The following is a 13,496-nucleotide window of genomic DNA, read 5'->3' as shown; positions in this document are numbered from 1 at the left end:
CCTAACCTAGTAAGTTATTCTTTATACAGAAGACATTCCCCTTCCAGGAATTTTGTAGGCTGAAGGACATAAGCTATGACAGAGAATGAGAGAAAGGCAAGAAATCAGAAGTGCAAATAGTAATCAAGATACAAGTGCGGCATTGTTGTAAAATTATAGTTTTTGTTACTTACTGCTTTCTAACAGTTAAAAGTATCTATTTGCCCCTTTTTATGGCTACTGAGCACTGAACTCAAGTTTTTGAAAGTCTAATAACACCATGTTTTGTCCATAAATGCACATGTTTAGCTTTGATGTATGCTTAAATGTGTATGTAAAATTAGATTGCTTCCACTACCACTCCCTCCTACATATATTGCTTTACATGCTCTACTCTGACTTTCATCTGCTGCAGTTGAGCAACTTGTTCTGGGACATTATAAAATCCTTAACTTGTGTTATGGAAATGAGTTTTCTAGAAAAGTACAGTTGAAACATTTTTCTCTCATGGTCAAAAAATAATTTATCATTCAAATGAAAAGCAAACAGTATTCTGGAACTCCCTTCTCAATTCACTGGTTCCACCAATCCCTCCAAAAGATGAAAATGATTCTGTTCAGTTTAAGGGTTTCTTTTGTTATGTATCACAGCAAACATGCCCTGAAATAGCAATTAGTTCTACAGAATGTGTAGACTGGGTACTCAGAAAAATCTGCCTTTGCCAGTAAAAAAAACCCCAAGTCAGACAAGAAAGATTTTAATATGTATATTAATAGCAAAAGATACAAATGACTGCTCATTTTCCTTCTTTATTATTGAGGTGCTCCATTTGTAATCCAGAATATCAACATGCCTAAGCATGATGATGGGTTTTGATAGCCAGCTCAGAATTAATCATCCAACCCTACCCATATGAATTCTTAGAGACCTGTTTGGGTGTGGTTTTAGTCAACATTTTCCAATTTCTACCTTCATTTATTAGTGAAAGCCTTTTTATGTTACTACCTAGTGTTGTTCAAGTCATTCATGCTACACTTCCAGGAGTCAGCAGAGTAACTTTAGGCAGCTGGCAGCTACAAGATAAACTCATCAAGCAATGACTTATTATTCAACAATAACTTCCTATGGAAGCATTCCAAACCAGTCAGAAATTCATGAAGATTCATCAGTATTTAGCCCAAACAGAAAAGCTGTTCAATAGTGCACCACAGCATTACATAAAAATTCTTTCCTCTGGCACAGTATTTATCATGAATATTGACCTGCATCTATTACTCAGTTGTATTTATATAGGAAGCTTTTCCAAGAATAGTTTCACATGCTATATCATCCTTTAGACAAATCTATTTAGCAGACTTGTCTAATAAGCCTGTAGCAGCTTCAAGCAGCTTAAATGAAATAATGAGACAGTCAGCTCTGAAGTGTACAGAAGTCATTTGACAACACATTAGCAACCCTATTCAGGAAAAAAACCTGATGTTAACATCTCTACAGCATCACTATTAAATATTTGTTATTTTAATACAGGTACAGTAACTCACATATTTTGCCTCGAACTTCTTGGCTAGCATTTCTACTTCATGCCGCTCACGTTGTTCATCATTAAATGGATCTTCTGAGTGAACCGATTTCTTCTGAAAAATGCAGAAGTTAAATATTCATTCCGTAAGAAACATACAGAGTGCATCTAATAAAAACCTATTAAATGTTGATAAACAATGCTTTGATGACTAAGTACTCGGAATTTATGCTGAGTCCAAGTACTTTATTCTCTAAAAATTAGTTTGACCCGCTCAATTATCATTGCTACTTTTCCTCTAATGAGAACACAAACAGAAAAGTTAATGAGAACACAAACAGAAAGACTCAGATTTATATTTTCCCAAGCATTCCACTACAACCTCAACTGAAAGTGTAAGCATAAGAGAGAACTATGGCTATTTGAGGTTCGAAGAGAAAGAACTCTCTCTAAATACAACTCCTTTCATTCCTGCTTCCACTGGTGCCTCTTATTTGTGCTGTGATCCTTCCAGATACAACACATCTAGATACAAGATGTACCTGCTATGCTAATCAGCAGGGAAGCAGCCAGTCAAAAACCTCAGTAAGTTACAACCATAACTAATGTAACTCCTTTAACTCCTGTACTGTTACTTTTTTCTTCAGATAATTTCAGTAATCATAGCATGAATTCTACAAAATTGCCACTATGGCAGCCATGAGGACAACAGAGATTTAATATCCCAGCTGTACAAATAAGCAGGAAGTACCCCCCCCCCCCTTTTGTTTTTTTTTTTGAGAAAGAGGTTTTCACTGACACAGAATCAATGAAGTGCTTTTCTTTTGAAAATAAGGTATGACAGAAAAACAGGGCTAACTTCTTCAAATTAGAGTTCACACAAAATACAGTAATTGTTGGAAGCGGGGGAAGGTACTGGGATACTAAGATATGGTAGAATGGGGTTCCATTTTATGGAACTTTATGGATGGCAACTAACTTCACTGCACATGGACCACTCATCAATGAATAAATGAAGACTTATGGTAGACTAAGACAGAACAAAAGCACAACACTAAATTCAGAAAAGCAAGATTCTGCCTCCACAGTATGAAAAGCCAATATATTGACTAAATGGTGACCAAATAACAACAGACTAGCTCAATAGTATCAAGACCAGTATAATGAGGAAGGTAAGCTGAGCAAAACTGCAAACACCACATAATTATCTTACATTTTCTAAACTGAGTATTTAGAGAAAAAATTAATAGAGGTTATACTTAATCCTAAAACATAAGTTTAAGTTACATATTTCCTGCACTCATAATTAAATATAAAATACTGTTCAGTTCATGCAACACCATTTTCTCCATTTTTAGCTGCAAAAACCTATTCCACATCATCTGCTAGGCGAATGTGAGTTTTTTAAACTGTGAAATGAGACAAGGTTGAAGCCAGAGGTCAAGGAAAATTTAGTACTGAAGTGTTAACTTGCCTCTCTTCACCAAATCCTCAAAGCTGTAGCTCACTATCACTTTGATCAGTTAAGCACTATTGAAATCTTGAATTCAAGCAAGTTTTAGTGTTGATGGTTTCCAAGGGCTCTCATAGACAACTCTTAGATTTTGCAGTAACTTTAAGACATTATTACTTCAGCACCTTTACAGCCTGCTTGACAGAAGCCAGCTTGGGCTTCTGGCTCATCTGCTCTGAGTTCAGTTTTATGCACCAAGCTTCAATTACACCAACAGAAAAGGGAGTGCGCTTTCACTTCTGCCAGTTTTTAAGAGGCAAATAAACTCTTCAACCACACTCTTATTAGTCCCATTCAAAAACCTTATATAAATAATTCCTTCCAAAAGATGAACTCTACCAACAACCCTATCAAAGGATGTTCTTTATCAAGGCAAAAGGAGCAGGACAAGGACAGCACAAGTTTCTAATATTTCCACTAGCTTCTGATTCAGGCTAGGAACCCAAATTTGGAATAAAAAAAAAAAAAGAAGTTGCACTCATCCTGTCAAATACATTCTGGGATTCTCTACCGTTTCATTAAGAGACCTATTAAAGCAATGTTTGAAGTTATTCCTGGGCACCAGTCCTTGCCTTCCTCAGAACAGTCTGCCACTGGAGAACCTTTTTTGGTTGCTCCAGTTCCAAGCAACGCTACAGGACAAGCTCCTAATTTTGTAATGTTGAATTTTAATGGGAAGAGTTATAAGGAAGTCGAGCTACTTCTTATAAGGGATAAGGAGTCAACAACAGCTTTCAGAAAACCCAATCAATCTTCACCCTACAAAAACAGTTTGCATAGCTAAGTTCATGTGAACTGTTCATTTAAAACTGAATCATTACTAAAACAACAAATTTGGAATTCTAAAACTCCACTTAAAACCACAGCATCAACTGCTAACTAGATACTACCTAAAGCAAATCTCAGAATCTCCAGAAAAGTGGTAGAGGGCAAGGCGCTTCTTGGTCAAGCTTCATTTTAACAAGGTAGTTTTCTCTGTTGCATTAACTGATATAAATCACCATAGCTATTCTACTCCACAAGCAGGATCAGTTTTCCTTTCACTTTTTTTTATTGTAGGACTTGGAACAGGTTACATACCAGGGTAAAAGTCAGACTTCTGTCTTCCTAAGCCTCCTGCACTGTGCAGAGCAAATTCTCCTCTTGTATTTGCTTTAACTGTGAAGGAACCAGCATGCGCTAATTTTGTTGCTGGATAACACGTGTTTCCCCTCTCTCTTCATGTCAATTAATACAAGATTTTAAATTCTCCCTCCCATATCAGAGTAGCTTTTCCAGCTTCTACCATATAGCAAGCAAGAAGTTAAACTGACAGGGCCAGGGCCAAGTACACATCAGTTTTTAAACAAGAATAAGAGTCCAGAATCACTTTAAAAGGATGACAATTTATGACACTTTATAATCAGCTGATTGTTCTACACAGTCCAGTAATAGACAGGCCATTATGATCCATCCATGGATGGATCCAAGAATCCATCATGGCCTCTACAGAGAGCTGAAAAACATACACAATTTCTTCTAAAGTATTTCTACCTTAAAAAGTCTCTGATCCCAACTGTACCAAAAATCCCCTAAATCACTGCTACCCCCCAGAAGACATGGAATTTGCATCAGAACTACATAAAAAGCCATTTTCCCCCAATTATGCAATTAACATACTACCAGCCTACAGAAAAAAAGGCAGTTATGGAACTGGGAACTGCCAAAGGGAAAAGTCAACCTCCACATACTTAAGCCACTTCTAAAACACTACTAACACAGTTTTCACTTTCATACACGAACTGCTCAGAAAGATGGCATTTCACAGAGCAGCGTGCTTATGCTACACCAACTCAGAGGAGTCATTAACTGGCACTGTTTGTCCACAACAGTTGTAGGACAGGATGAACAGAAGGAACCTTTTAACTTGCATGAGAAAATCTCAGAGGGATTACAGTTGGTCATTGATTTTTCTGTCTTCCACATTTGAACACAACCCAGTGTATACATCCCTCCTACTACAGAACAGAAAGTGAGCAGGCTGCCAAATATAGTTACAGCATCATCATCACCTAGAAACATTTTGGTTTGTAAAACCAGTTTTAACCATTCTTGAGTTTGTGCTGGATGAAAAATCCAATGGCAATATCAGTACTGGTACTTGAGATTCGCTTTTATCACCACAACTACCACAACCTCCTCTGCAGTAGTTACTTCCTTGCCCCCTGCCCTTACCAACAAGAAATAAACCTCCTCTACAGTTGTCTGTGGATCAGAATTAAGAGGAGCCACAACTATTTAAATCAAGTGCAACTTCACTGGTATCCTCAACTCACTGAGTGGCTTAAATGTGATCAGCTTAAGGACATGCGTCTCTCCTTCCTACTTGAACAGTGGGTCCTGTTGATTGGCTAATGCTGCTTGCTTCTTAAGCTTATGCAGAGAACTTTTTCTCCTCAAAAACCAAAGCAGTTGGAGTACCAAATATTTTCTGGTTGGGAGGAACAGGAAAAGGGAAAGTGCTTTTTTTTTCTTTAAGTTCTTAACAGTTACAGGTGAGGTTATAGTTTCCACAACATTAACTCTCATTCATCCCTGCCCCGCCAAGGCTGCTGAAACTCATCTCTAATGAGTCTGCTAACGCTCACTTCACTGCTTCTCAAGGCTTGTAGCAGAGCCGGGCCAATAACTCTTCGATTTACCTGCACACAGCCTACAGACAATCCGGAAAACAGACCGGCACGGTAACAGTTTCGTTCAGCTGCCGGAAAAAGCTCTCAGGAAGGGAGGATGCGACACTACCGCTGCCCGGGCAGGCAAACGGGAGGGAGGGCAGCTGGGGTAAGCAGGGCACAAGGCACTGGCGCTCCCCCGCCCCTGCTCGCAGCAAATGCCAGGAGCTCCCGGAAAAACCACCCGGGAGCCCTCGGCCGGCTCAGGGACAAGTGCGAAGCCTCCCCTTCCCCCCGTGAGCACAGGCGCAGCCTCAGCACCAGGAGGAGCCCGGAGCGACGGCGACGCCGCCGGACTTCCCTCCAGGGCGCCGCCCCGCCGGGCCGGGACCACCCCCGAGCAGCACGGGGCCACTCGATAACGTTATCGGCGAGGCCGGGGACTGCCCGCCGCAGGGAGGGGGGGGAAGGGGCGGGGGAGGAGGAGGAGGAGGAGGAGGAAGAAGCGCGGCGGGGCCCGGCCGGCGGGAGGGGAGGGGGAGGGGGAAGGGGAGGTCCCGTACCCGCGAGTCCCCGCACAGCAGCAGCTCCGGGTAGCTGAACTCCACGCAGCCCTCCTCGGTGGGGTCCTTCAGCACCACCTCCAGGCGGACCGTCTGGCGGAGCGGGAGCGCCTCCTGCGGCGGCGGCGGCTCCTGCCGGCTGCTCTGGCGCGGCGGCGGCGGTAGCTGCGGCGGCGGCAGCGGCGGCGGCTCGGGCCGGGGGGGCTCCCGCTGCGGCGGCTGCTCGGGCCGGCCGGGCTCGCGGGGCGGCTCCAGGCGGGCGGCGCTCTCGCGGGGCGGCGGCGGCGGCGGCTCCGGCCGGGAGAGCTCGTGCGGCGGCTCCGGCGGCGCCAACAGCGGCGCCTCGCGGCCCGCCGGTGGCGGCTCCGGCTCGCGGCCCCCCGGCTCCCGCTCCAGCGCCGGGCTCTCGCCCTCGCGGCGCCTCACGGGTGACAGGCTAATGAACGGCACCCGGCGCGGCTCCGCCATCCTCCGCCGCCCCCCCCCACCCACCCCCCGCCCGCCCGCCGTCCGCCGGCCCCCGCCTCACGCGTTCGGTGACACCGCTCTCTGCGCTCCCTCCCACCGGCTCCTCCTCCTCCTCCCTCTCCCCTCCCCCCCCTCCGCCGCCCGGTCGGAGCTGCCCCCTACGTTCTCCTCGCCGCCTCCACCCCCGCCATCTTGGCGCCCCCCCACATAAATAGAAGCAGGCCCGCAGGCCGCGCAGGCGCACCGCGGCCGCCGACGCCGGCGCGCCGCCCCGCGTCGCTGTTGTTATTGCTCAGCTTCCCCCGACGTCAGCGCGGCCGCCGGCGCCTACACGCCGCGGCCGCCGGCGCCCGCCCCCAGTTGCCTTGGCGATGTGCACGCTGCCCGCCGTCGGCGCCTTAAAGGGCCCGCGGCCCGCCGGGCCGACCGCCACCCGCCGGGGCGCCCCCACCCGCCGGCACAGCGGCGCGGGGCAATGGCGGCCGCGCCACCTGCCCGCCCCCCTCTCTCTCCACCTCGCGGCTGCCCGAGGACGGCCGTTGGCGCCAGGGGAGCGGCCTCGGCGGGGATATCCCCCCCCCTCCGCCTCTCCCCTGAGGCGCGGCGCGGCCCCGCTGAGGCGGCAGGGGCGGAAGGGGCAGCCCCGGCCCAGGCTGCTTCGTGCTGACGGGGCGGCGGGAGCCTTCGGCGGGACCGGGGCTGCCCCCGCCGCCCGCAGCGGGTGTCGATGGGGCTGTGCAACGCTCGTACTCTCGGGGCGGCGTGGGATGGCTGCCGGGGCCGCGGGCCTGCTTAGAGGAAGGTGCTCTGAGGCCTCTTGAATTCAGCAGCTGTAGGTCAGTCACCAGAAAAAAAACACCCCTAAACTCTAAACGAGAGTTCGGTTGCGGGGGAGACTGACTGCTTCGAGGCTGCAAGGGCGACGGTATGAACGCATCCTGTCACAGTGGCATCAACACACGCCCTGTCTGAAGCGCTGCGGGATCAGCTGGGAAGATCAGGGTTTAACAGCATTGCTCCGGGAAGAGCCTGCTCCCGCAGAACAGCAGCCGCTGCCCTGGCCGCCCGGCTGCCCTCTGAGCAGAGGTGGCTGGTTCTGCGGCCATGCCTGCTTCGCAGGACACCAGTCCTGGTTGCAGGGAGCAGCTGTGGACTGGTGAGGAAGAGTTGTCCTCGAGACAGGGGACAACGCAAGGAAGGCAGGGTACGAGCAGCAGCGACACTTCCTTCATGAGCAAGAGCTGCCTGCAAAGAGTGCAAGTGTTTCTTCAGTCTGTCACCACCTACTTTGACAGGCTGATGGCTGGTATTTCCAGATGGAGGTGTGCCACCAAGGCACTGCTGAGTTTCAGGAAGCTATGAACATCTTCATGTGCATTGTATTCTCCAGCTTCATTGGAGCAGAGAGAAAGACCCTTTTTTGGCTCTTTTTTAGCCTCAAAAATACTAGGTAGAAGGGGTTTTGTTCTCTTTTTAAAAATGTACTCATGTTATGCAAAGCAAACATAATTTGCATATGTGTATTATTTTGCATGATTGTAGCAGGCCATTCTGTGCAGCACTTCACTTTCCACACTGCATTCATCACAGTGCTTGATGTTTTCCTCTCATTGCATATGAAGTCTTTAGACTTGACTGCTTACTTTCATCTAGACTCCAGAGAAGATCTGTGACACTAGTGTTATTGAAAGCTATGATTTCACTAACAGGGAGTGGAGGACGTTTCAGAATACTGCTTGCAGGAGGAAGTTAGTGGAATGACTGACCTGATCTGAGAAACATAGGCTGTCTCCTTTTGAAGCTTGAAAGGCTTTGTTGAGCTTTATAGTCAAAGGGATTTGTTTTATCTTAAAACCTTGCATGTTCTAGTATGACTAGCAAGCTCGGGAGAGGTATTCCTCAAATATGTTTTTACTTTTCAGCGTCATAATAAAATTATTTGGAAATCCCACTTGTTCTCCCGTTGAGAATTTCTTACAGCTATCTGGTGATGCACATAATAAGCAATGTATTTCTGAGTATCGCTATGCTCCAGACCTACAGATCCTGCCAGGAAGATTCTAGTTCTCATCAAAGTTTCTATATAGTCTATGCCATTAAACCTTGTGATGGTAGAAAGGGGGCTTTCCTCGGCAAAAGAGCAATTTATTGCCTAGCAAACACAAAACCTTACGTGGAAGCCATGGACTCTTCTGCAGCTCTGCCGAATACTTGTTTTCCATTATCAGATGGCAGACTAGACATTAAAATAACAGGAATACAACAGTTTTTGTTCGCAGGTAACACTTGGACATATCCATGGAAAGGGGTGAAGATAAGCTGTGCATTTTAAGTATCCAACCTAAAACTCAGTTCTGTCTTTCAGTCCCCTAAGATACATGTTCAGAAGTAATGAATTTAGGACAGGTGCTCCACAAGAAAACAAGTTTTGCAAGTATCTGTATTTGGTATTTTAAATTATCTTGGTTGTAGTGTAGATACACATGGAAGCACCTCCTGGTCAGATTTTTAACATGCTTTTAAGTAGGAAAAAAATAAGCTGGATAGGAATAACTCATCTGACCTATGATAGGGTTACAGAGAAAAACAGAAGTAGTTCTTGGAAATAGTTTCAGGTAGTCATTTGTTCTAAGTTATGAGATTGCAGACTTTGATAGTAGAAGCAGTCTTTCACATCTAAGGTTTTCGTAGATATTTACTGATTTGTTTATATACCCCCTCTTCATCTCTCTCTTCTGGGAGTTTAATTAGACAAATAAACCCTCGTATTTATATGTTATCTAACCTCTGAGCATCTTGGAGCACACATCTTTTTTTATGAGGTTCAATGTTGGTTTATGCAACTAGACAAGCAGTAGTTCTGGATCTTTGAATTTAAAGTGAAGTTACTAAAGACAGCTTGCTCTGGATCCGAGTATCTGAACTAAATCAGAAAGAAACTTGGCAGCAGATCCAAGCGTAGCAGTTACTGTAATATGTTATCATTACATCTGGTCTAAGAGACTGGAAGCAGTCAGGAAAGACTCCCGAGAAACAAACCAAATCCACTAGATCTTAAATTCTCCAGGGATTTAGTTTAGAAGGCACCAGAAGAGTTCCAGGCTTGTGCCATATCAAACAGTTTCAGGAGGAGTTAGATTTGTATTTTTTTCGTCATTGTTTTTCTGTTCTGCTACCTGTTCTGTTCTTTGGAGTTAAGCTCTGTCTCAGGTATTGTTTGTACATAGTATAATGTGCTGCACTTGTCAGTGGAGCACAATATTAAAAAAAAAAAAAAAAGTAATTAGATATGTTTTACCAATTATTTTGCATTCTCTCAGAGAATATGACCATGCTAAATTAGTTCAATATAGAATATAGATTTCTTCCTTTTGTATGTTACATGAAGGACACTTAATAATGAAAGCTCCTCTTGAAAGAGGCACACTAAGAGTTTAAAGAAAATGTAACAACTGCAGAAAGAGCGTGATTTTGAGGTGATTTTGAAACTTTTTATTTCATTGGTGAAAGCCAGTATGAGCAAATCATACAAAGTGGATGCTCAGAACTATACATGCTACAGCCACATCAGTGAGAGGAAGTTTCTTGACCTGACAGTTTCAAATACAGAAAACGATGGAGACAGCCCAGTAAGCCACCAGAGGCCTCTACCCTGGTGCAGCTGGGATCCTCCTGCTCTGCCTTGGGATGGCTTCTCTATCTGGGAGACAAACCTCTAGCACTCTCTCTTCCTTTTGGGCCGGTAATGTTTGTTGTGTTAAGCTGTACCCTGTTTTGTTACAGACCAGTGCTAGCTGCTCTCCTGGACCTAATGGAAGCCGTTGTTCTGCCTTCACAGCTTCCTCTGGGCTGGGCACCCCATAGCAGCAGGCCCAGGGTCCCATCAGAAGGCAGAGCTGTCCGTGTCTATCTCCGGGGAGCTTGCTTTCAGTTTCAAAGGCTGAATACTTTACTTCCATGAGTTGTGAGGCTGTTGCCCTAGGATGGGAATGTGGGGGAAAACATGTTCTGCTTACGTCAATAATAAGTTTCCCCACTCAAGCTTAGGTGGCACAGGATGACAGTTTGTCTTTTGCTTTGCTTAAGGTGAGCACTGGGACCTACATTGAGGTAGGAGCTATATTGGGTAGCCAGCTGATGCCTGTGCCAGTCAGATCAGCCACTCAAATGTCTCAAAGAGATACTTCTACCAGGTTTGGGCTTTGTTTTTTTTGTGAGAATATCCTAATTTTCCATGGGTTGCTTCCTCACTATATCCTCCCGGTATCTTGGTTTCTGATGGTCCAACCATGCATCTTGTTGATTCTCATGGTCCTTTCACTGAAACTGCTGCCACAGCAGCTGCAGCTTCCATTGCTGTGTCAGGGGGTGATACAGCTGCAGGTAGGATGGTGTTTGTGTAGCTTTTACTAGAACTGCTGCTGCATCACAAGAATCCACTGCACCAACAATGTGGCTGGCATTGCTGGTTTTCTATTTAATGAGGCTCTCCGAATTCAAGTGTGCTTTTTATTGAACTTGTCTTCCCTCCTACAGTTTTACTAAGCTGCTTCCTGCCAGATCCAGAATCAAGGAATAAAACCCCCCCTCTTTCCAAAACCAAGCACCAATGCCCTGCAAACCATTTGTAGAACTAATTTCTTTTATCTACAGGATCCTTCCCCCTCATTTTTTTTTTTTAAATTAATTTAATTAAAAATACTGTTTCCTGCAGAACATACCTCTAGCTTTCTCTCCTCAGGCACATGTACTTACCAGCTGCTCTGCCTCATCCTTAAAAAGTCCAAAGAACTCTATTCAGTGAAGTAAACAGTGGTTTAGGACTGTAGGCAGGTAGAGAAATGCCAGATGTTGGGACTAGAAAGTGTGCATTACCTTCAGGTAATTAGGATATACTTTACCAGGGCAGTAATGCTCATTTATCACAGTTTCAAGGCAGAGGAACCATGACTGTGAACTTTATCCCATGCATTGGTATATTGGTCCCTGTGAACTGGTCAAACCTTACTTCTTGGAGAATGAAAGTTGAAGCCTATGAGACACTGGACTCCTTTCAAGACTTCAAGGAAAGCTTTGAACAAACCTGATCAAAAGTTCAAGGTTTCAATAACAATAAGAAGTTTTAAGGGTAGCAACAATTTTTATGCAAAAGGTAGTTACTGCTCCTGAACTAGAAACACTTTTTGCCTTTAGAAGTGGACTTAGGTACATCTTTTGTTCACTTCCTGAAATAAGGAATGGTCTTCCAATACTATGTTGAGTTCCAGGACAACATAAATGGCACTACTAGGTATCTGGTAGGTAGCTGACGAAAACAGAATGTTGGCTTTTATCTCACATTAACAATAAGCTAGAAACCAGGGCAAATCTTCATGCTAAAAGAGTGAAGGCATTTACAGGAGTGTGTGTGTCATGGCAATGTGAGTTCCTTAATCAAAGGTGGGTGTGTTATCTATCATCTGTGCTGTTCACATGCAATTTCAAAACTGACACAACTTCTGTATGTCTGGTGATTTTTATGCTCTACAGAACATTGTAACATTCTTTAAGCTAATAAATAGAGTACGATTGTTAAAGGAACCTCAGAGAAAATTCAAAGCCTCAAGTGCTGAGTTTACATGGAATAACAGGTTAGGAAGAAAAAGGGATGAGAGAAAACAGAAAGAAGAACTACATCGTGGCCAAGGAAGAGCAAGCTGCTTGAACAAGCTGCTGTTGGGAACAGCTTTCGATTCTGGAGAGGAGGTGAGATATTAAGACGTTAAACAACAGCTCTTAAGTGGGTGCATTTACCAAGCAAAACGTGAGTAATTTGTTCCCTCAGATAACGGTAGCAAAATCAGTTGTAACTAATCAGATAAGAACACTTTTCTAGTTACATCTTATTTTTTACTTAATTGTTAATAATTATTTCTGCTTCTGATGTCAAGATTTCTTGCTGGAGCAAGCATGCGACATTCATCTTCAAGCTTTCCTAATGTTAAGGGTGAACTCAGCTGCGGCTGACAAACTGTAAACTTGTTCAGGAGTAATGATTCTAGGTGAAGTGGTGTGTGGACTCTGTGTCTTAACTGAAATTAATTTGGGAATGTCAGCATCTGAGAGGTTTCCTCTGCCAAGCAGTGAAGATTAGTTTGAGGTCTAAAATCACTAGGAAATTCCTCTTTGCAGGTTTACCCTTTACTTTTCTAAGAAGGAGGAGGAAATAGAGGCAAAAAAAATTAGATACCTTCTAAGCAGTCACAAGAACATTAAAACCACTGAATTACCAAAGATAAAATAGCCTCTTAGCAAAAATCCTGGATTTTTCTTGTAGATACAAAGAATAGCAAGAAGGGGTACATCAAACACAGAAGAGATTTTGTAGAGGAGTACCTGGTAACACACACAAAAAAGCTTTTTTCATCAGGGACCAGATTTTTCACTGTTGAAGAAATTTAAACTGAGGAGCATCTGTCTGTCACCTATTGACTGTGACTAACAATGGACTGTGACTAACAATGTCACTTAGACCATACTTAAGCCGAGTTTAAAATTGAAGAGGAGCTGCCTTTGGGAAGAATAGATTTCCTTAATGGTATGTCTTTTATGATTCACACCTACTCATTTGACAGTGTAAAAACACCTAGATATTTACAGAGATGGAGAGGGATTATGTGCTCTGGGGAGCTGTCCCTCATTTTTCTTCCTCATTTGCACCATTTCTTTAAAGGTACTTGGAGTATGGGATGCTTATCTCAGATGAAAAGCCTGTTCCATCAGGCCAGCACCCCTGGAGGCAGCCGAAGATTACCAGACTGTCT

The 13,496-nt window shown here is 44.5% G+C and overlaps 1 protein-coding gene across 1 annotated transcript in view; it reads right to left on the bottom strand.

Annotated features, from left to right (window-relative positions):
• UBN2 (ubinuclein 2) overlaps positions 1-6,710 on the bottom strand; it is a 55,107-nt gene extending 48,397 nt beyond the window's left edge. The window contains exons 1-2 of the mRNA XM_074870980.1: positions 6,226-6,710; positions 1,521-1,613 (exon numbers count right to left, since the gene is read on the bottom strand). Of these exons, the coding sequence (XP_074727081.1) occupies positions 1,521-1,613; positions 6,226-6,693 (561 nt within the window). The 5' untranslated portion in view covers positions 6,694-6,710. The remainder of the gene's footprint in view (positions 1-1,520; positions 1,614-6,225) is intronic.
• Between the last annotated feature and the right edge of the window lie 6,786 nt (positions 6,711-13,496).

Source organism: Strix uralensis, chromosome 5 (genome assembly GCF_047716275.1).
Source record: "Strix uralensis isolate ZFMK-TIS-50842 chromosome 5, bStrUra1, whole genome shotgun sequence".
Lineage (NCBI taxonomy): Eukaryota > Metazoa > Chordata > Aves > Strigiformes > Strigidae > Strix > Strix uralensis.
This window is presented reverse-complemented; position numbering and strand designations above follow the sequence as displayed.